Source organism: Notolepis coatsorum (genome assembly GCF_963971535.1).
Source record: "Notolepis coatsorum genome assembly, chromosome: 1".
NCBI classification, from domain to species: domain Eukaryota; kingdom Metazoa; phylum Chordata; class Actinopteri; order Aulopiformes; family Paralepididae; genus Notolepis; species Notolepis coatsorum.
Genome location: NC_140165.1, coordinates 255,308,342 through 255,330,944, shown reverse-complemented (window position 1 = coordinate 255,330,944; position 22,603 = coordinate 255,308,342). Strand labels below are relative to the sequence as shown.

The window sequence follows — 22,603 nt, the reverse complement described above, 5'->3', positions numbered from 1 at the left end:
CTTTGGATAAAAGCGTCAGCTAAATGACTAAATGTAAATGTAAATGTACCATGTTCTGCAATAAAAATGATTGAAGTGAGATGAACAGACTGAACTTTATTTTATTAGATAAAACATGTTGACAAAGTTTGACTTTGCAGTTGAAAAAAGGTAATAAATTAAACGTGAGCAAAAAAAGAAAGAAAAAAAATCAGCGTATCGCGATATATTTAGTATCGCGATACTATCGTATCATGACGCAAGTATCACGATAGTATCGTATCGTGAGGTCTCTGGCGATTCCCACCCCTACTGGATAACCCATTAAAACTGACTGGATAACCCATTAAACTGACTGGATAACCCATTACAACTGACTGGATAACCCATTAAAACTGACTGGATAACCCATTAAAACCTGGCTGGTTAACCCATTAAAACTGACTGGATAACCCATTAAAACTGACTGGATAACACATTCAAACCTGGCTGGTTAACCCATTAAAACTGACTGGTTAACCCATTAAAACTGACTGGATAACCCATTAAAACTGACTGGATAACACATTCAAACCTGGCTGGTTAACCCATTAAAACTGACTGGTTAACCCATTAAAACTGACTGGTTAAACCCATTAAAACTGACTGGATAACACATTCAAACCTGACTGGATAACCCATCAACCCATCAATCAATATCTGAAATGAGAGAATCCCCCCCCCCTCCACAAAAAAGACTAACCTTCTTACTGTCCTCTACTGTCATGCACTCTTCCTAATACACTATACACTCAACACTGCAGCACTCAAGTTTGAACACGTTGATGAACATTGTTACTAAGCTGATAGAGTTGTACCCTTCCTGCTGACTTGTCGTACAGAACTTGTAAGTCACTTTGGATAAGTCACAGTCAGACTGATGATGGCAACACACACGCACACAGACACGCACACAGACACACAGATTCACACAGAAAGACACACACACACACACACACACACACACACACACATTATATTCCAAATAAAATAAGTCCAGTCAATAGACCCACGTGCATAATGTGTTCTGGGGTAGGAGTGTCAGACTGGCTCAGCCATAATGTTGTTGACGGAGGACTCAGACTGTTGCCTGTGTTGTAGAGTCAAGTTAAATATATGGAGAGATAGATATATATTTGTGTTTCAGGTTTTGTTTTTGTGAATGAGAGAATGAGAGAAATCAGACTTTTCAGAACCCTCTCTCTGTCCAGTTCAGCACCGCGGACAGAGACACAGCTCACTGTGTACTGAAACAGAACCCTCTCTCTGTCCAGTTCAGCACCGCGGACAGAGACACAGCTCACTGTGTACTGAAACAGAACCCTCTCTCTGTCCAGTTCAGCACCGCGGACAGAGACACAGCTCACTGTATACTGAAACAGAACCCTCTCTCTGTCCAGTTCAGCACCGCGGACAGAGACACAGCTCACTGTATACTGAATACTCTCTCGGCTGTCACTCTGGAGACGGAGATCAAGCAGGCTACCGTGGCCAGTTTGGCCCCACTCAGGAATAATTTTCACAAGACATTATGATCGGAGAGATTACATTTTTTTGAATTTCAACAGATTTTCCTGGTAAAAAAGAACCCGGTAATTATCGGATAACAGAAACCCTGACAGACACAGACAGACAGACAGACAGACAGACAGACAGACAGACAGACAGACAGACAGACAGACATACATACATACAGACAGACAGACAGACAGACAGACAGACGCACGCACGCACACACACACACACACACACACGCACGCACACACTACCTACCATGGCTTTGCACCACAGACACCTCCAGTCCTGCAGTCTCAGCACGCTGCCACACGTCTTGTCACACACAGTACACTTAGCGCTGACAGGCAGGTTCCCTTCTAACCACTGATGAGGCATGGAGATCTGTGGAGAGAGAGAGGTGGAGAGAGAGAGGTGGAGATTAGAGATAGAGGTGGAGAGAGAGGTGGAAGTTAGAGAGAGGTGGAGAGAGAGAGGTGGAGATTAGAGATAGAGGTGGAGAGAGAGGTGGAGGTTAGAGAGAGGTGGAGAGAGAGAGGTGGATATTAGAGATAGAGGTGGAGAGAGAGAGGTGGAGGTTAGAGACCGATATGGAGGTGGAAGAGGAGAGGGGGGTAGAAAGTGAGGTGGGGATATAGGTAGAGAGGGAGGAGGTGTGGGTGGAGATAGAGGTAGAGAGGGAGGAGGTAGAGATGGAGGTAGAGATGGAGGAGGTAGAGATGGAGGAGGAGGTAGAGATGGAGGAGGTAGAGATGGAGGAGGAGGTAGAGAGGGAGGAGGTAGAGATGGAGGAGGAGGTAGAGATGGAGGTAGAGATGGAGGAGGTAGAGATGGAGGAGGAGGTAGAGATGGAGGTAGAGATGGAGGATGTAGAGATGGAGGTAGAGATGGAGGAGGAGGTAGAGATGGAGGTAGAGATGGAGGAGGAGGTAGAGATGAAGGAGGAGGTAGAGATGGAGGATGAGGTAGAGCTGGATGAGGTAGAGATGGAGGAGGAGGTAGAGATGGAGGAGGAGGTAGAGATGGAGGTAGAGATGGAGGAGGAGGTAGAGATGGAGGAGGAGGTAGAGATGAAGGTAGAGATGGAGGAGGAGGTAGAGATGGAGGAGGAGGTAGAGATGGAGGTAGAGATGGAGGAGGAGGTAGAGATGGAGGAGGTAGAGATGTAATGTAGTAACTCACCCCGTCCTCCTCCTCTATGATGTCCTTGCCGATACTCGCCAGCGTTGTCCACTTGCAGTTGTTGGAGGCTCTGACGGCACAGCGCTTGTGGGCCTTGAACTTACACACTGAGGGATGAACATACACTGGTATTTACACACTGAGGGATGAACATACACTGGTATTTACACACTGAGGGATGAACATACACTGTTATTTACACACTGAGGGATGAACATACACTGTTATTTACACACTGTGGGATGAACATACAGTTATGTACACACTGAGGGATGAACATACACTGTTATTTACACACTGAGGGATGAACATCACTGTTATTTAACATGCTGTCTGATTATTATCTTACACACACACACACACACACACACACACACACACACACACACACACACACACACACACACACACACACACACACACACACACACACACACACACACACACACACACACACACACACACACACACACACACACATCAAAGACATATTTTGACAAAGAAACACTTGGAGGACTTGGCGTGGCCCAGTATTTGTTAGTATCTTTGTATATTTATTAGTGCCTGAAGCAGGTTTCCTTCTGTGAGCTCATCTCAAACCCTTGTTCCTCAAGAGCATGTGTGTTCTTCCTCAAGAGCATGTGTGTTCTTCCTCAAGAGCATGTGTGTTCTTCCTCAAGAGCATGTGTGTTCTTCCTCAAGAGCATGTATGTTCTTCCTCAAGAGCATGTGTGTTCTCCTCAAGAGCATGTGTGTTCTTCCTCAAGAGCATGTGTGTTCTCCTCAAGAGCATGTGTGTTCTCCTCAAGAGCATGTGTGTTCTCCTCAAGAGCATGTGTGTTCTCCTCAAGAGCATGTGTGTTCTTCCTCAAGAGCATGTGTGTTCTTCCTCAAGAGCATGTGTGTTCTCCTCAAGAGCATGTGTGTTCTCCTCAAGAGCATGTGTGTTCTTCCTCAAGAGCATGTTTGTTCTTCCTCAAGAGCATGTGTGTTCTCCTCAAGAGCATGTGTGTTCTTCCTCAAGAGCATGTGTGTTCTTCCTTCCTCCAGTCACATACAGAAACCAGAAAAACTAAAAACACAACTTCTGCTCAAAGATGTTTATTATTTCTTTTTTTTCATCCCACATTCTCTCTACCGGCGGTGGCTGTTTGCTTCCTGTTTGCTTTGCGTCCTGGAGAATAAGTACAGTGGGAACACTAGACGGGCAGCACTGACGCAGCACTGACGCAGCACTGACGCAGCCCTGACGCAGCACTGACGCAGCACTGACACAGCACTGACACAGCACTGACGCAGCACTGACGCAGCACTGACGCAGCACTGACGCAGCACTCGCCTCCTCACAGACACTGTGTGTAAAGATCCCATTAATCTCTCAACGAGGGCATCTAGAATAACAGCAGCGCTGACTGGTGACGGTGCAACGACATGACATTGACCAGACGCCGAGTGGGATCGTGTTTCCCTTCTCCCAGGCCGGAGTCGTGTAACAGCGTCGCTGCGAGGAACACGTCAGGACGACTCAACGCGCTTCCCACAAGATAGCATACCAGGCAGGGAGCCCTACAGATCTGGTCCCAGTCAAATGCCAAAGATGCATTGGGCAGAATTGATTCCTGTACTCAGTGGCAGTAGATTGCAATAGGCTATCAGCAGACATTAAGTTAATAAGCCGCTATTCCTCTTTTAAAGGCAAAGTAAAGAGCTGGATCAGGAGAAGCAGAACCTGGGTTTAATTATATTTTATTTAGTTTAGTTGTTTTTATTTCTTTTTATGGTATTTTATTAGGTTTTGAGGGGTATATTTTCTATTTGTATTAATTGTATTTTATAAATGTTCTTTACTGTATTTGATTTCCCTATGTTTCCCTCCCCCCTGCGTGGTGGGCACACCCTTGCTTTACCCACAGGCTCTGACATGTTGTATCATGCACTCTTACGCTCATACACCTACACACATCCAGGCAGACACTCTTACTCTCACACACCTACACACATCCAGGCAGACACTCTTACTCTCACACACCTACAAACATCCAGGCAGACACTCTTACTCTCACACACCTACACACATCCAGGCAGACACTCTTACTCTCACACACCTACACACATCCAGACACACACTCACCAGTTTACTCTCATACACCTACACACATCCAGGCACACACTCACCAGTTTACTCTCATACACCTACACCCATCCAGGCACACACTCACCAGTTTACTCTCATACACCTACACACATCCAGGCACACACTCACCAGTTTACTCTCATACACCTACACCCATCCAGGCACACACTCACCAGTTTACTCTCATACACCTACACACATCCAGGCACACACTCACCAGTTTACTCTCATACACCTACACACATCCAGGCACACACTCACCAGTTTACTCTCATACACCTACACACATCCAGGCACACACTCACCAGTTTACTCTCATACACCTACACACATCCAGGCACACACTCACCAGTTTACTCTCATACACCTACACACATCCAGGCACACACTCACCAGTTTACTCTCATACACCTACACACATCCAGGCACACACTCACCAGTTTACTCTCATACACCTACACACATCCAGGCACACACTCACCAGTTTACTCTCATACACCTACACACATCCAGGCACACACTCACCAGTTTACTCTCATACACCTACACACATCCAGGCACACACTCACCAGTTTACTCTCATACACCTACACACATCCAGGCACACACTCACCAGTTTACTCTCATACACCTACACACATCCAGGCACACACTCACCAGTTTACTCTCACACACATTCAGGCACACACTCACCAGTTTACTCTCACACACATCCAGGCACACACTCACCAGTACATATTACTCAAAGACATCTGAAGGACCGCAATGGAAATAAGCTGTCAGCTTTCTTGTGTTTTTATCCTTTTGATAATGTTGGGCCTCTATATGTATATTTGTATATATGTTCATTATCAATAAAGATCTCTATATTATCTATCTATCTATCTATCTATCTATCTATCTATCTATCTATCTATCTATCTATCTATCTATCTATCTATCTATCTATCTATCTATCTATCTATCTATCTATCTATCTATCTATCTATCTATCTATCTATCTATCTATCTATCTATCTATCTATCTATCTATCTATCCCAGCATCGCAGACCAAGACTCTGTAGAACGGCCTCGTCACAAACTCACTCATGTCTGGGGTTGAGAGCGTTTAAACGGAGGAGAGGTCACGACCGTCACATCCTGTGGGAGATGGGGATATACGCCCTCCCATTGGGTGACTCAGCCTCCAATCATATAGCCTTGCTCCTAAACAGGACGTTAGACGTTTCTATCCAGGGTCACTTTTTAAATGTATTAAAGCTCAAGTTATAGTTTTCTTACCAACAGAGGGCAGCAGGGAGACATAAACAAAAGCCCCCTCCCTTCTCTCATCAACAGTGGTGGTTGTAAATACGTCACGTGTGAACATAACGCTGGCTTGCTCGCACAATCCTCTTGTAAAATCTTTTTCATGTATAGATTACTAGATTAAAAGGAGATGTATTTCTATTGTTGGGGTTAACTTATGGAACAATGCTGATATAAATTTAATGAATGAGTAATTTTCCGTAGCTATTTATGAGGGTTACAAATGTGAATGATTTTTATTTTGTACTTTTTTTGGTTTGGAGGGTAGCTTAATTTGATAAGAATATAGGACATTATGCTTCAGCCTGTACCCATTCATCATGTGTGAGACAAGTGGCTAGAATCCGCCTCTCGGACACAAGTGTCTAGAATCAGCCTCTCGGACACAAGTGTGTAGAATCAGCCTCTCGGACACAAGTGTCTAGAATCCGCCTCTCGGACACAAGTGTCTAGAATCAGCCTCTCGGACACAAGTGTCTAGAATCAGCCTCTCGGACACAAGTGTCTAGAATCCGCCTCTCGGACACAAGTGGCTAGAATCCGCCTCTCGGACACAAGTGTCTAGAATCAGCCTCTCGGACACAAGTGTGTAGAATCAGCCTCTCGGACACAAGTGTCTAGAATCCGCCTCTCGGACACAAGTGTCTAGAATCAGCCTCTCGGACACAAGTGTCTAGAATCAGCCTCTCGGACACAAGTGTCTAGAATCAGCCTCTCGGACACAAGTGTCTAGAATCAGCCTCTCGGACACAAGTGTCTAGAATCCGCCTCTCGGACACAAGTGTCTAGAATCAGCCTCTCGGACACAAGTGTGTAGAATCAGCCTCTCGGACACAAGTGTGTAGAATCAGCCTCTCGGACACAAGTGTCTAGAATCCGCCTCTCGGACACAAGTGTCTAGAATCAGCCTCTCGGACACAAGTGTCTAGAATCAGCCTCTCGGACACAAGTGTCTAGAATCAGCCTCTCGGACACAAGTGTGTAGAATCAGCCTCTCGGACACAAGTGTCTAGAATCAGCCTCTCGGACACAAGTGTCTAGAATCAGCCTCTCGGACACGGCCACAAGACAGCATACCAGAAACCTAACTCGTTTAGTGTTATCAGTTTAGAAATGCAACTTTAACTTGAGCTAAAACGGTCCGCTGAAGGCGTTAGGGACGTCTCGCCCCGATCACATCAGATCTGAAAGACTGGCATCAGACACGATCATCCGGCACATTCTAATTGATCGGTATTGGCTATATCAAAAGCCTGATCAAATTCCAATCCTTTTTATTTTCGTTTGGGTTAAAGGGATTAAAGGGTTAAAGCTTTTCCCCATTGAGGGAAAGCCGTGACTCAAGGCTATTCTTAGCTCGACGCAGAGCTATTACATTGCCAAACATATCTTGGGTTGGTACATGGGATTGCTTCTTACTGGCGTTAATGTGCTTGAAGTGTGCAGCTGTACCATCGAGGCCGGACGGCCCCGCAGCCGCGTCGACGGAGCGATGCTGAGGGAGCGCAGGAGACGGAGTCCTTTTATTCAACTTCAACTGAACTCGATTAGAGAAACCTAACAAAGTTTAGAACCACAGCAAGTGAATGAATGAGTGTGAAGAGAGACAGCAGCTTCTATCCCGAGTGACTAAAATAGAAACAATAGCAGCTCTATCCTGAGAGACTAGAATAGAAACAGCAGCTTCTAGCCTGAGAGACTAGAATAGAAACAGCAGCTTCTATCCTGAGAGAATAGAAACAGCAGCTTCTAGCCTGAGAGACTAGAATAGAAACAGCAGCTTCTATCCTGAGAGAATAGAAACAGCAGCTTCTATCCTGAGAGACTAGAATAGAAACAATAGCAGCTCTATCCTGAGAGACTAGAATAGAAACAGCAGCTTCTATCCTGAGAGACTAGAATAGAAACAATAGCAGCTTCTATCCTGAGCAACTAGAATAGAAACAATAGCAGCTCTATCCTAAGCGACTAGAATAGAAACAATAGCAGCTTCTATCCTGAGAGACTAGAATAGAAACAATAGCAGCTCTATCCTGAGAGACTAGAATAGAAACAATAGCAGCTCTATCCTGAGCGACTAAAATAGAAACAATAGCAGCTCTATCCTGAGCGACTAAAATAGAAACCAGAGGCCGCCCACTGATTTAGTGTAGAGCCTTTAGCATCCCAGCATGCTTAGCGGGACAGGGTCACATGGAGGACACTGGGAGGAGCCTAAAGCTTGTGATCAGAGGCAAATACCATCAGTTCCATTTCAGGTCTGCTGACCTACCCTGGTAAATAAAGGTTATAAACAGCCTACCCTGGTAAATAAAGGTTATAAATAGAACCTACCCTGGTAAATAAAGGTTATAAACAGCCTACCCTGGTAAATAAAGGTTATAAATAGAACCTACCCTGGTAAATAAAGGTTATAAACAGAACCTACCCTGGTAAATAAAGGTTATAAATAGAACCTACCCTGGTAAATAAAGGTTATAAACAGCCTACCCTGGTAAATAAAGGTTATAAATAGAACCTACCCTGGTAAATAAAGGTTATAAACAGAACCTACCCTGGTAAATAAAGGTTATAAACAGAACCTACCCTGGTAAATAAAGGTTATAAACAGAACCTACCCTGGTAAATAAAGGTTATAAACAGAACCTACCCTGGTAAATAAAGGTTATAAACAGCCTACCCTGGTAAATAAAGGTTATAAACAGCCTACCCTGGTAAATAAAGGTTATAAACAGCCTACCCTGGTAAATAAAGGTTATAAACAGAACCTACCCTGGTAAATAAAGGTTATAAACAGAACCTACCCTGGTAAATAAAGGTTATAAACAGAACCTACTCTGGTAAATAAAGGTTATAAACAGCCTACCCTGGTAAATAAAGGTTATAAATAGAACCTACCCTGGTAAATAAAGGTTATAAACAGCCTACCCTGGTAAATAAAGGTTATAAACAGAACCTACCCTGGTAAATAAAGGTTATAAACAGAACCTACCCTGGTAAATAAAGGTTATAAACAGAACCTACCCTGGTAAATAAAGGTTATAAACAGAACCTACCCTGGTAAATAAAGGTTAAAAACAGAACCTACCCTGGTAAATAAAGGTTATAAACAGCCTACCCTGGTAAATAAAGGTTATAAACAGAAGCTACCCTGGTAAATAAAGGTTATAAACAGAACCTACCCTGGTAAATAAAGGTTATAAACAGCCTACCCTGGTAAATAAAGGTTAAAAACAGAACCAGTGCGTGTGTGTGTGTGTGTGTGTGTGTGTGTGTGTGTGTGTGTGTGTGTGTGTGTGTGTGTGTGTGTGTGTGTGTGTGTGTGTGTGTGTGTGTGTGTGTGTGTACCTTCACAGGACAGGCCATGTGATGTGACTCCGGACAGAGCCTCTTTGCAGACGTTACAGTAGGTCGGTCTGGCATGAGAACAGGCGTACCAGTTATGCATCCCACTAAAATGATCCATGCTATACTGGGTCGACTGGAGAGAGAGAGAGAAAGAGAGGGAGAGGGAGAGAGAAAGACAAATAAGAAATAGATATAGATAGACAGATAGGTAGACAGATAGGTAGACAGACAGACAGACACACACCCCAACAAAGTCAGTTAGGCCCAATCCCAATTGCCTTCCCTTGGCCCCTAGTTTAGCAGTGCCCTCGACTGCGTAGTGTACCTTCAGAGCAGCGCTACAAGCAGGAAGTGGGCCACTCCTCGTTACGTCATCAGTAGTATAATAAAGGACTTACATATTTCTGTAGTGATACGTATATTTTGTAGTATGAGCTTATTTTGTTTTTGCAGGGCCTTTAACACTTTGGTTGCCTAAGGTTAAATTAATGATATACCATAGATTGCCAGCGCTATTTGTCTATGGAGAAAGTCCCCTTCTTTGCAGGGCTATAACTTTTTAAATTCTATTGCTACATTGCCATTATTAGGGCCCATTCAAAGTCCTATATGTATTGTTCATTGTGTAGCAACGTTAAACTTTTTCATTCACATATTCATAGTAAAGTATGGTCTAATGTATAAGTATGTTTTCATCTCTTTCTGCAGCTTTCTCCAGAACGTGATATATAGCCCCAAATGCATTATATTGATGATGAAATACAGTTTGATGGCAATCAGCGCGATATAAAAAATTCCAACTAGACGTACTTCTAGAAGTTACTACACGTCATCTGATGTTGACCGGATGGGCGAGGGGGCGTTTATAATTCCGTGGGCAGCGTTATACCAATCATCTAATGTGGGTCAAATGTTGATAATATCAGTTATTATCGAAGACGGTAACGTTACACGCTGAAACTCACCCCAGTCTCCGCGCGCCGTTGGGCGATCATTGTCGAGTAGAAATTTTATCATTATGGGATATATTATTACCCGGTCCATCTCCAGCTTGTATAATGGTATATACGTCCAAATCATGTTGTTTATCGAGTTATTGGCAATCGATCGCTATGTAGAGTGACGAGCTAGAGTGCCGGAACCTATCCCGAGTGGCCGGAAGCAATACGGACATCTAGCACAACCTCTACTGCGCTTCCTGTTAAGCGCTTGCGCCGATCGGCCACCAGATGGCGCTCCTGAACCGCCAGAGAGCTCAGTGGGTCCTGCTGGTGAATCTCAGGCCAGCGGAGGGACATTATGAATCCGATCGCAGATTTTTGAAATATTGATATAAAGACGACGTACAGCGTCCCCCGGCAACTTTAGCATGGCCAGCAAAGACGTCTAAAGACGCCCCCTGGCAGTCAAAGTGTTAACCACATAACTTCCACCGGGACGTATACATGCTCACGAGCACTTGCATGCAAGTCACGGTAATTTGCGAGTGTCTACCGGCTCGGGGCTGCATTTTTTCGCCAAACAGATAATATACCGTTCGAAAGATCTATTTGTTGCCGTTCGAACGCCACCTCACTTAACCAAATCCGTGCCTCGGTTCTCGAGTTACATGACGATATGTCAGGCGAGCGTCTTTTTACGCACCGTGCGTCAGATGACCTCCCTGGACTCCAGGCGCTCCTGAACTGCCAATCATTCACTGATGGCGAAGATTATTGGTCAGTGTTGTAGCCAATGAGTGTACGTTTCCAACGATACCCCACGTGGGGGGGGGATACGGGAAATAGGTGAAAGTTGACGAGCGAAAACAGGAAGTGAATCAGACTTCAGAACACACAGCGGTGGATGAGGAAATGGATTTTGGAGAGCTTTTTCTTTTTGCATTGGTTTTACTCGGATGTCTCTCAAAGACCCCCATTTCTGAATGGATTTTTAGAAAATTTTGACCTGTACTACATAAGACTTCAGGCTATGGAACCACTGTGTTTTCCAGAGTATGCCTCTATGCTGGAATATTGGAATATGGAATCTTGCAACCACTACAGAAACATTTTAGTACACAAGTTCAAGTTCAACTCAAGTTCAGACCTCTGTTACTCTATTTCATTAGGACTAAAAGTGATTTTCATTTTTTGCATTAGTAACTTCAGAATATTATCTTTCAAAATAGACCAGGCTCATGCATGTGCTATAAGTATAAAGAATAAAGATAAGCTAAAAGTATGCAGTCCTCAAGTAAAAAAAAATCACTTTTCTGGGTGCCTGTTAAGAGGTTAACATATATTAATGATAGGCCTACGTATTAATTGTATGTATCAATACAAAATGTATTTAACTTTTAAAAATGTTTCTTATGTCTTAGATATTATTGTTACCTTGTATATATATATGTGTTTCATTACATGAAACACAAGTCAAGTCAATTCAAGAGTTTTAATTGTCACGGCATACAAGTATACAATGAAATGCGGGTGGTCTTGCCCGCGACGATGTGCAATACAGTGGTACAACATATAATAGAATCCAATAAAAAAACAACATTGTGCAATAAACAGGTAACAGGTAACATGGTGTGATATCTCGGTATCTGTACATAGTTATTTACAGAGCATATAGGACATGCTAGGTAGCTTTAGTAGTGCAATACACTGTTCCTGTTGTTATACTAATTTAAAGTGGCCTTTCCTCTTGGCCATAAGTGTGCGTGTGTGCGGCGTGAGTGTGTGCCCGCTCGTGTTAAAGTGGCTGCTAGTGTGTGAGTGTGCACAGCGTGCGTGTCGTGTGTGTGCTCGTGTGTGCTTGTGTGTGGATAGTTCAGTGTTCTGTGGCACTCAATGTTCATTGTTCAAGGCTCTGATGGCCTGGGGGAAGAAGCTGAGCCTAAGCCTCTCCGTCCTAGTAGCTGGGGTTCGCAGGCGTCTGCCTGACCTCAGCAGCTGGAACAGGCTATTATTGGGGCGGTGGGGTTCTTTCATTATTCTGCAGGCTCTGGATTTGCACCTCTTGTTGTATAGAACCTGCAGGGGAGGTAGCGCAATACCCGTGGTACGCTCGGCTGAGCGCACCACTCTCTGTAGGGCCTTCTTGTCCTGTGCCGTGCTGTTCCCATACCAGGCAGTGATGTATACACATTCATACCAATTATTCTCCATCCATTGCAACACTATATTATCACCGACATCCAGTTGGGGGATCCCCCTTTGAACAGCCCATCTGAGGGTTCTCTCCTCCACGTCGGAGGTGGTGCTTTTGTTGCTACATTTAAGTGAGTCGTTCCTAATTTTCATTGGGGGAAGTCTGGGAGTGTTGCATATTTGGATTTCATGGTGGTTTTTGTTTTTGATCTTTTGTGATGTTTCTTGTACAGCCCATGGGGCCTATTCCATCTGATCTCGGGCTCTACAAATACACTTGATTTGATCAAACACGGCACTTTAATTACAGTGTATTTTGAGACGAGGTTAAGTGTGTGTGGCGCTACAATAATCTTTTTAAATGTGGACTGAAACGTAGTGGGACTGAGACGTTTGGAACGCTGTGCGTCTGGAGAGAAGGGAGAGAACAAGACACACAGTGTGCTTCTCCTCCACGTCTCAGTGGCGCCTGAGAGTTTCACAACAACACCAGCGGGTCTCCGGAACCAGACGGGTCTCTCTCCTACATGTTGAAGCGGAGACTGGCGTTCTAGGGCATGTGGAGAAAACCAACCTGGAATGAGGAGCACTGCCGCTTGGTTCGTCCGGTTGAGCAGTTTATCTGATCGCCATGACAACTACCCCTACATGACAACTACCTACATGACAACTACCTACATGACAACTACCTACATGACAACTACCTACATGACAACTACCCCTACATGACAACTACCTACATGACAACTACCTACATGACAACTACCACTACATGACAACTACCTACATGACAACTACCTACATGACAACTACCTACATGACAACTACCTACATGACAACTACCTACATGACAACTACCACTACATGACAACTACCTACATGACAACTACCTACATGACAACTACCTACATGACAACTACCTACATGACAACTACCACTACATGACAACTACCTACATGACAACTACCTACATGACAACTACCCCTACATGACAACTACCTACATGACAACTACCTACATGACAACTACCCCTACATGACAACTACCTACATGACAACTACCTACATGACAACTACCTACATGACAACTACCACTACATGACAACTACCACTACATGACAACTACCTACATGACAACTACCTACATGACAACTACCTACATGACAACTACCAACATGACAACTACCTACATGACAACTACCACTACATGACAACTACCTACATGACAACTACCTACATGACAACTACCTACATGACAACTACCTACATGACAACTACCACTACATGACAACTACCTACATGACAACTACCTACATGACAACTACCTACATGACAACTACCTACATGACAACTACCTACATGACAACTACCCCTACATGACAACTACCTACATGACAACTACCTACATGACAACTACCCCTACATGACAACTACCTACATGACAACTACCTACATGACAACTACCTACATGACAACTACCTACATGATAACTACCTACATGACAACTACCTACATGACAACTACCTACATGACAACTACCTACATGATAACTACCTACATGACAACTACCCCTACATGACAACTACCTACATGACAACTACCCCTACATGACAACTACCTACATGACAACTACCCCTACATGACAACTACCTACATGACAACTACCACTACATGACAACTACCACTACATGACAACTACCTACATGACAACTACCACTGACAACTACCTACATGACAACTACCCCTACATGACAACTACCTACATGACAACTACCACTGACAACTACCTACATGACAACTACCCCTACATGACAACTACCTACATAACAACTACCACTGACAACTACCTACATGACAACTACCCCTACATGACAACTACCTACATGACAACTACCTACATGACAACTACCACTACATGACAACTACCTACATAACAACTACCTACATGACAACTACCTACATGACAACTACCTACATAACAACTACCTACATGACAACTACCCCTACATGACAACTACCACTACATGACAACTACCTACATAACAACTACCTACATGACAACTACCTACATGCCAACTACCTACATGACAACTACCTACATAACAACTACCTACATGACAGCTACCTACATGACAACTACCTACATGACAACTACCCCTACATGACAACTACCTACATGACAACTACCTACATGACAACTACCTACATGACAACTACCACTACATGACAACTACCTACATGACAACTACCTACATGACAACTACCTACATGACAACTACCACTACATGACAACTACCTACATGACAACTACCACTACAATGACAACTACCTACATGACAACTACCTACATGACAACTACCTACATGACAACTACCTACATGACAACTACCTACATGACAACTACCTACATGACAACTACCTACATGACAACTACCTACATGACAACTACCACTACATGACAACTACCTACATGACAACTACCCCTACATGACAACTACCTACATGACAACTACCTACATGACAACTACCTAAATGACAACTACCTACATGACAACTACCTACATGACAACTACCTACATGACAACTACCCCTACATGACAACTACCCCTACATGACAACTACCTACATGACAACTACCTACATGACAACTACCTACATGACAACTACCTACATGACAACTACCTACATGACAACTACCCCTACATGACAACTACCCCTACATGACAACTACCTACATGACAACTACCTACATGACAACTACCTACATGACAACTACCTACATGACAACTACCCCTACATGACAACTACCCCTACATGACAACTACCTACATGACAACTACCTACATGACAACTACCTACATGACAACTACCTACATGACAACTACCTACATGACAACTACCTACATGACTACTACCTACATGACTAGGGATGGGTATCGTTAGGATTTTATCGATACTACTACTCTTATCGATACTGCTTAACGGTTCAGTACTTTATCGATACTCTTATCGGTTCTTTTTGATTATTTTTTTTGCAAGAAAAAAAGACAATTAATTAAGAACAGAATCGACATTGCTTTATTATTTATACAACTTAATACTTTATAAATAAGTATTATAAATAAATATAATTTCTTCAGCAACAGCAGCAGCAATGTTCTTTTATATAACTTTATAAATAAATATAATAAATGAATATAATTTCTTCAGCAACAGCAGCAACAATGTTTTAAATGTGTCTGACTCTGAATTATAGACTTTTTATAATAAACAACAAATGCAAAAGGCTAACAGAACTGTGACACTCGTTCACCCTATCCTCTGTCATCCTTCCTCTAGCTGCTAGGGAGAAAGGACTTTGGGTGGTGGAGGGAGGTAGAGGGAGGATGTGTGGTGGCCGGGCTCACTGGCCTGGGACACATTGGTGGCTGACGCCTCAGCTTGACGATCTATAAAAAGTTTTTAGATTGTAGTATTTGTAGCTAAACAATTATTTTGTTTATTAGCCTATTTGTAATAATTCGTTATTAGCCTAGGAAACTCCGTATCTTGGCTTACCGGCTGCAGTGGACGTGGATGCAGATGGACCACTGCGCGCAAGGCAGTCGAATACGGCGCATTTCTGCACGCTAATATCATGTTTTGCCAACAAATGTTTTGATAGGTTGCTCGTATTGCCACCCTTACTGGCAAATGTTTTGTTGCACTTGTGGCAACGTGCATTGTCGGCATTGACCCTTGTAAAGTATATCCATACTTTAGAACGCTTCGCTCTCTCCGCCATGATCACGACTCAGTGCATGCAGAGCTGCTGTCTGTGTGCAGCGCGCTATAGCACGGGGCGTCGGGGACAGCACTTTCATTAAGGAGTACCCGTATGTAGTACCCGTATGTCTATGTGTAGCACTAGCGAGCGACTCGCGAGGAGTGTGTGTAATAATTGACTCGCTGGCTGCGGCTCGCTTCTCGTGCAGAGACAGAGAGAGGATCGTTCGCAACTTTTAAATAATAATAATAATAATAATAATAATTTCTCTAGAGTATCGATAGCAGTACCGAGGACGTCGGAGCTTATAAATACTCCGGTATTTTCTAATATAGTACCGGTTCCCGTTCAAAACCGGGGTCCGGGGGGCATCCCTATACATGACAACTACCTACATGACTACTACCTACATGACAACTACCTACATGACAACTACCTACATGACAACTACCTACATGACAACTACCACTACATGACAACTACCTACATGACAACTACCTACATGACAACTACCACTACATGACAACTACCTACATGAGAACTACCTACATGACAACTACCTACATGAGAACTACCTACATGACAACTACCTACATGAGAACTACCTACATGACAACTACCTACATGACAACTACCTACATGACAACTACCTACATGACAACTACCTACATGACAACTACCTACATGACAACTACCTACATGACAACTACCTACATGACAACTACCTACATGAGAACTACCTACATGACAACTACCTACATGAGAACTACCTACATGATAACTACCTACATGACAACTACCACTAGAATGGCAACTACCTACATGACAACTACCTACATGACAACTACCCCTACATGACAACTACCTACATGACAACTACCTACATGACAACTACATACATGACAACTACCCCAGTTAAGGAAGTTCAGAGTATCGGGGAAGATACTCCAGTCCTTCTACTCAGGAGCTGTAGAGAGCATCTTGACCGGAAACATCACTGCCTGGTATGGAAACAGCACGGCACAGGACAAGAAGGCCCTACAGAGAGTGGTGCGCTCAGCCGAGCGTACCACGGGTATGGCACTACCTCCCCTGCAGGTTCTATACAACAAGAGGTGCAAATCCAGAGCCTGCAGAATAATGAAAGACCCCCACCACCCCAATAACAGCCTGTTCCAGCTGCTGAGGTCAGGCAGACGCCTGCGAACCCCAGCTACTAGGACAGAGAGGCTTAGGCTCAGCTTCTTCCCCCAGGCCATCAGAGCCTTGAACAATGAACATTGAGTGCCACAGAACAGTGAACTATCCACACACAAGCACACATGAGCACACACACGACACGCACACTGTGCACGCTCACACACTAGCAGCCACTTTAACACTTTAACATGAGCGGGCCGGGCACACACTCATGCCGCACACACCCACGTATGGCCAAAAGGAAAGGCCACTTTAAATTAGTATAACAACAGTAACAGTGTATTGCACTACCAAAGCTACCTAGCATGTCCTATATGCTCTGTAAATATTTTTTATATACAGATACCGAGATGTCACACCATGTTACCTGTTACCTGTTTATTGCACAATGTTGTTTTTATTGGATTCTATTATATGTTGTACCACTGTATTGCACATCGTTGCGGGCAAGACCACCCGCATTTCATTGTATACTTGTATGCCGTGACAAATAAAACTCTTGACTTGACTTGACTACCCCTACATGACAACTACCTACATGACAACTACCTACATGACAACTACCACTACAATGACAACTACCTACATGACAACTACCACTACAATGACAACTACCTACATGACAACTACCTACATGACAACTACCTACATGACAACTACCACTACAATGACAACTACCTACATGACAACTACCACTACAATGACAACTACCTACATGACAACTACCTACATGACAACCTACCACTACAATGACAACTACCTACATGACAACTACCTACATGACAACTACCTACATGACAACTACCACTACAATGACAACTACCTACATGACAACTACCCCTACATGACAACTACCCATACATGACAACTACCTACATGACAACTACCTACATGACAACTACCTACATGACAACTACCCCTACATGACAACTACCTACATGACAACTACCCCTACATGACAACTACCTACATGACAACTACCACTACAATGACAACTACCTACATGACAACTACCTACATGACAACTACCTACATGACAACTACCACTACAATGACAACTACCTACATGACAACTACCCCTACATGACAACTACCTACATGACAACTACCTACATGACAACTACCTACATGACAACTACCACTATATGACAACTACCTACATGACAACTACCCCTACATGACAACTACCCCTACATGACAACTACCTACATGACAACTACCTACATGACAACTACCTACATGACAACTACCCCTACATAACAACTACCTACATGACAACTACCACTACATGACAACTACCCCTACATGACAACTACCCCTACATAACAACTACCTACATGACAACTACCACTACATGACAACTACCTACATGACAACTACCTACATGACAACTACCTACATGACAACTACCTACATGACAACTACCTACATGACAACTACCCCTACATGACAACTACCACTATATGACAACTACCACTACATGACAACTACCTACATGACAACTACCTACATGACAACTACCTACATGACAACTACCTACATGACAACTACCACTACATGACAACTACCTACATGACAACTACCTACATGACAACTACCTACATGACAACTACCTACATGATGACAACTACCTACATGACAACTACCTACATGACAACTACCTACATGACAACTACCTACATGACAACTACCTACATGACAACTACCACTACATGACAACTACCTACATGACAACTACCTACATGACAACTACCTACATGACAACTACCTACATGACAACTACCCCTACATGACAACTACCTACATGACAACTACCTACATGACAACTACCTACATGACAACTACCTACATGACAACTACCCCTACATGACAACTACCTACATGACAACTACCTACATGACAACTACCTATATGACAACTACCTACATGATAACTACCTACATGATAACTACCCCTACATGACAACTACCTACATGACAACTACCTACATGACAACTACCTACATGACAACTACCTACATGACAACTACCTACATGATAACTACCCCTACATGACAACTACCTACATGACAACTACCTACATGAGAACTACCTACATGACAACTACCTACATGAGAACTACCTACATGATAACTACCTACATGACAACTACCACTAGAATGGCAACTACCTACATGACAACTACCTACATGACAACTACCCCTACATGACAACTACCTACATGACAACTACCTACATGACAACTACATACATGACAACTACCCCAGTTAAGGAAGTTCAGAGTATCGGGGAAGATACTCCAGTCCTTCTACTCAGGAGCTGTAGAGAGCATCTTGACCGGAAACATCACTGCCTGGTATGGAAACAGCACGGCACAGGACAAGAAGGCCCTACAGAGAGTGGTGCGCTCAGCCGAGCGTACCACGGGTATGGCACTACCTCCCCTGCAGGTTCTATACAACAAGAGGTGCAAATCCAGAGCCTGCAGAATAATGAAAGACCCCCACCACCCCAATAACAGCCTGTTCCAGCTGCTGAGGTCAGGCAGACGCCTGCGAACCCCAGCTACTAGGACAGAGAGGCTTAGGCTCAGCTTCTTCCCCCAGGCCATCAGAGCCTTGAACAATGAACATTGAGTGCCACAGAACAGTGAACTATCCACACACAAGCACACATGAGCACACACACGACACGCACACTGTGCACGCTCACACACTAGCAGCCACTTTAACACTTTAACATGAGCGGGCCGGGCACACACTCATGCCGCACACACCCACGTATGGCCAAAAGGAAAGGCCACTTTAAATTAGTATAACAACAGTAACAGTGTATTGCACTACCAAAGCTACCTAGCATGTCCTATATGCTCTGTAAATATTTTTTATGTACAGATACCGAGATGTCACACCATGTTACCTGTTACCTGTTTATTGCACAATGTTGTTTTTATTGGATTCTATTATATGTTGTACCACTGTATTGCACATCGTTGCGGGCAAGACCACCCGCATTTCATTGTATACTTGTATGCCGTGACAAATAAAACTCTTGACTTGACTTGACTACCCCTACATGACAACTACCTACATGACAACTACCTACATGACAACTACCACTACAATGACAACTACCTACATGACAACTACCACTACAATGACAACTACCTACATGACAACTACCTACATGACAACTACCTACATGACAACTACCACTACAATGACAACTACCTACATGACAACTACCACTACAATGACAACTACCTACATGACAACTACCTACATGACAACTACCTACATGACAACTACCACTACAATGACAACTACCTACATGACAACTACCCCTACATGACAACTACCCATACATGACAACTACCTACATGACAACTACCTACATGACAACTACCTACATGACAACTACCCCTACATGACAACTACCTACATGACAACTACCTACATGACAACTACCTACATGACAACTACCCCTACATGACAACTACCTACATGACAACTACCACTACAATGACAACTACCTACATGACAACTACCTACATGACAACTACCACTACAATGACAACTACCTACATGACAACTACCCCTACATGACAACTACCTACATGACAACTACCTACATGACAACTACCTACATGACAACTACCACTATATGACAACTACCTACATGACAACTACCTACATGACAACTACCCCTACATGACAACTACCCCTACATGACAACTACCTACATGACAACTACCTACATGACAACTACCTACATGACAACTACCCCTACATAACAACTACCTACATGACAACTACCACTACATGACAACTACCCCTACATGACAACTACCCCTACATAACAACTACCTACATGACAACTACCACTACATGACAACTACCTACATGACAACTACCTACATGACAACTACCTACATGACAACTACCTACATGACAACTACCTACATGACAACTACCCCTACATGACAACTACCACTATATGACAACTACCTACATGACAACTACCTACATGACAACTACCTACATGACAACTACCTACATGACAACTACCACTACATGACAACTACCTACATGACAACTACCTACATGACAACTACCTACATGACAACTACCTACATGATGACAACTACCTACATGACAACTACCTACATGACAACTACCTACATGACAACTACCTACATGACAACTACCTACATGACAACTACCACTACATGACAACTACCTACATGACAACTACCTACATGACAACTACCTACATGACAACTACCTACATGACAACTACCCCTACATGACAACTACCTACATGACAACTACCTACATGACAACTACCTACATGACAACTACCTACATGACAACTACCCCTACATGACAACTACCTACATGACAACTACCTACATGACAACTACCTACATGACAACTACCTATATGACAACTACCTACATGATAACTACCTACATGATAACTACCCCTACATGACAACTACCTACATGACAACTACCTACATGACAACTACCTACATGACAACTACCTACATGACAACTACCTACATGATAACTACCCCTACATGACAACTACCTACATGACAACTACCTACATGACAACTACCTACATGACAACTACCTACATGATAACTACCCCTACATGACAACTACCTACATGACAACTACCTACATGACAACTACCTACATGACAACTACCCCTACATGACAACTACCTACATGACAACTACCTACATGACAACTACCTACATGACAACTACCACTACATGACAACTACCTACATGACAACTACCCCTACATGACAACTACCTACATGACAACTACCCCTACATGACAACTACCTACATGATAACTACCCCTACATGACAACTACCCCTACATGACAACTACTTACATGACAACTACCCCTACATGACAACTACCTACATGATAACTACCCCTACATGACAACTACCCCTACATGACAACTACCCCTACATGACA

The 22,603-nt window shown here is 43.4% G+C and overlaps 1 protein-coding gene across 1 annotated transcript in view; it reads right to left on the bottom strand.

Moving 5' to 3' along the window:
• Positions 1-22,603, bottom strand: part of dgkd (diacylglycerol kinase delta) — a 160,752-nt gene that overhangs the window by 62,704 nt on the left and 75,445 nt on the right. Inside the window, exons 5-7 of the mRNA XM_084330329.1 lie at positions 9,507-9,639; positions 2,716-2,822; positions 1,792-1,917 (exon numbers count right to left, since the gene is read on the bottom strand). Of these exons, the coding sequence (XP_084186455.1) occupies positions 1,792-1,917; positions 2,716-2,822; positions 9,507-9,639 (366 nt within the window). The remainder of the gene's footprint in view (positions 1-1,791; positions 1,918-2,715; positions 2,823-9,506; positions 9,640-22,603) is intronic.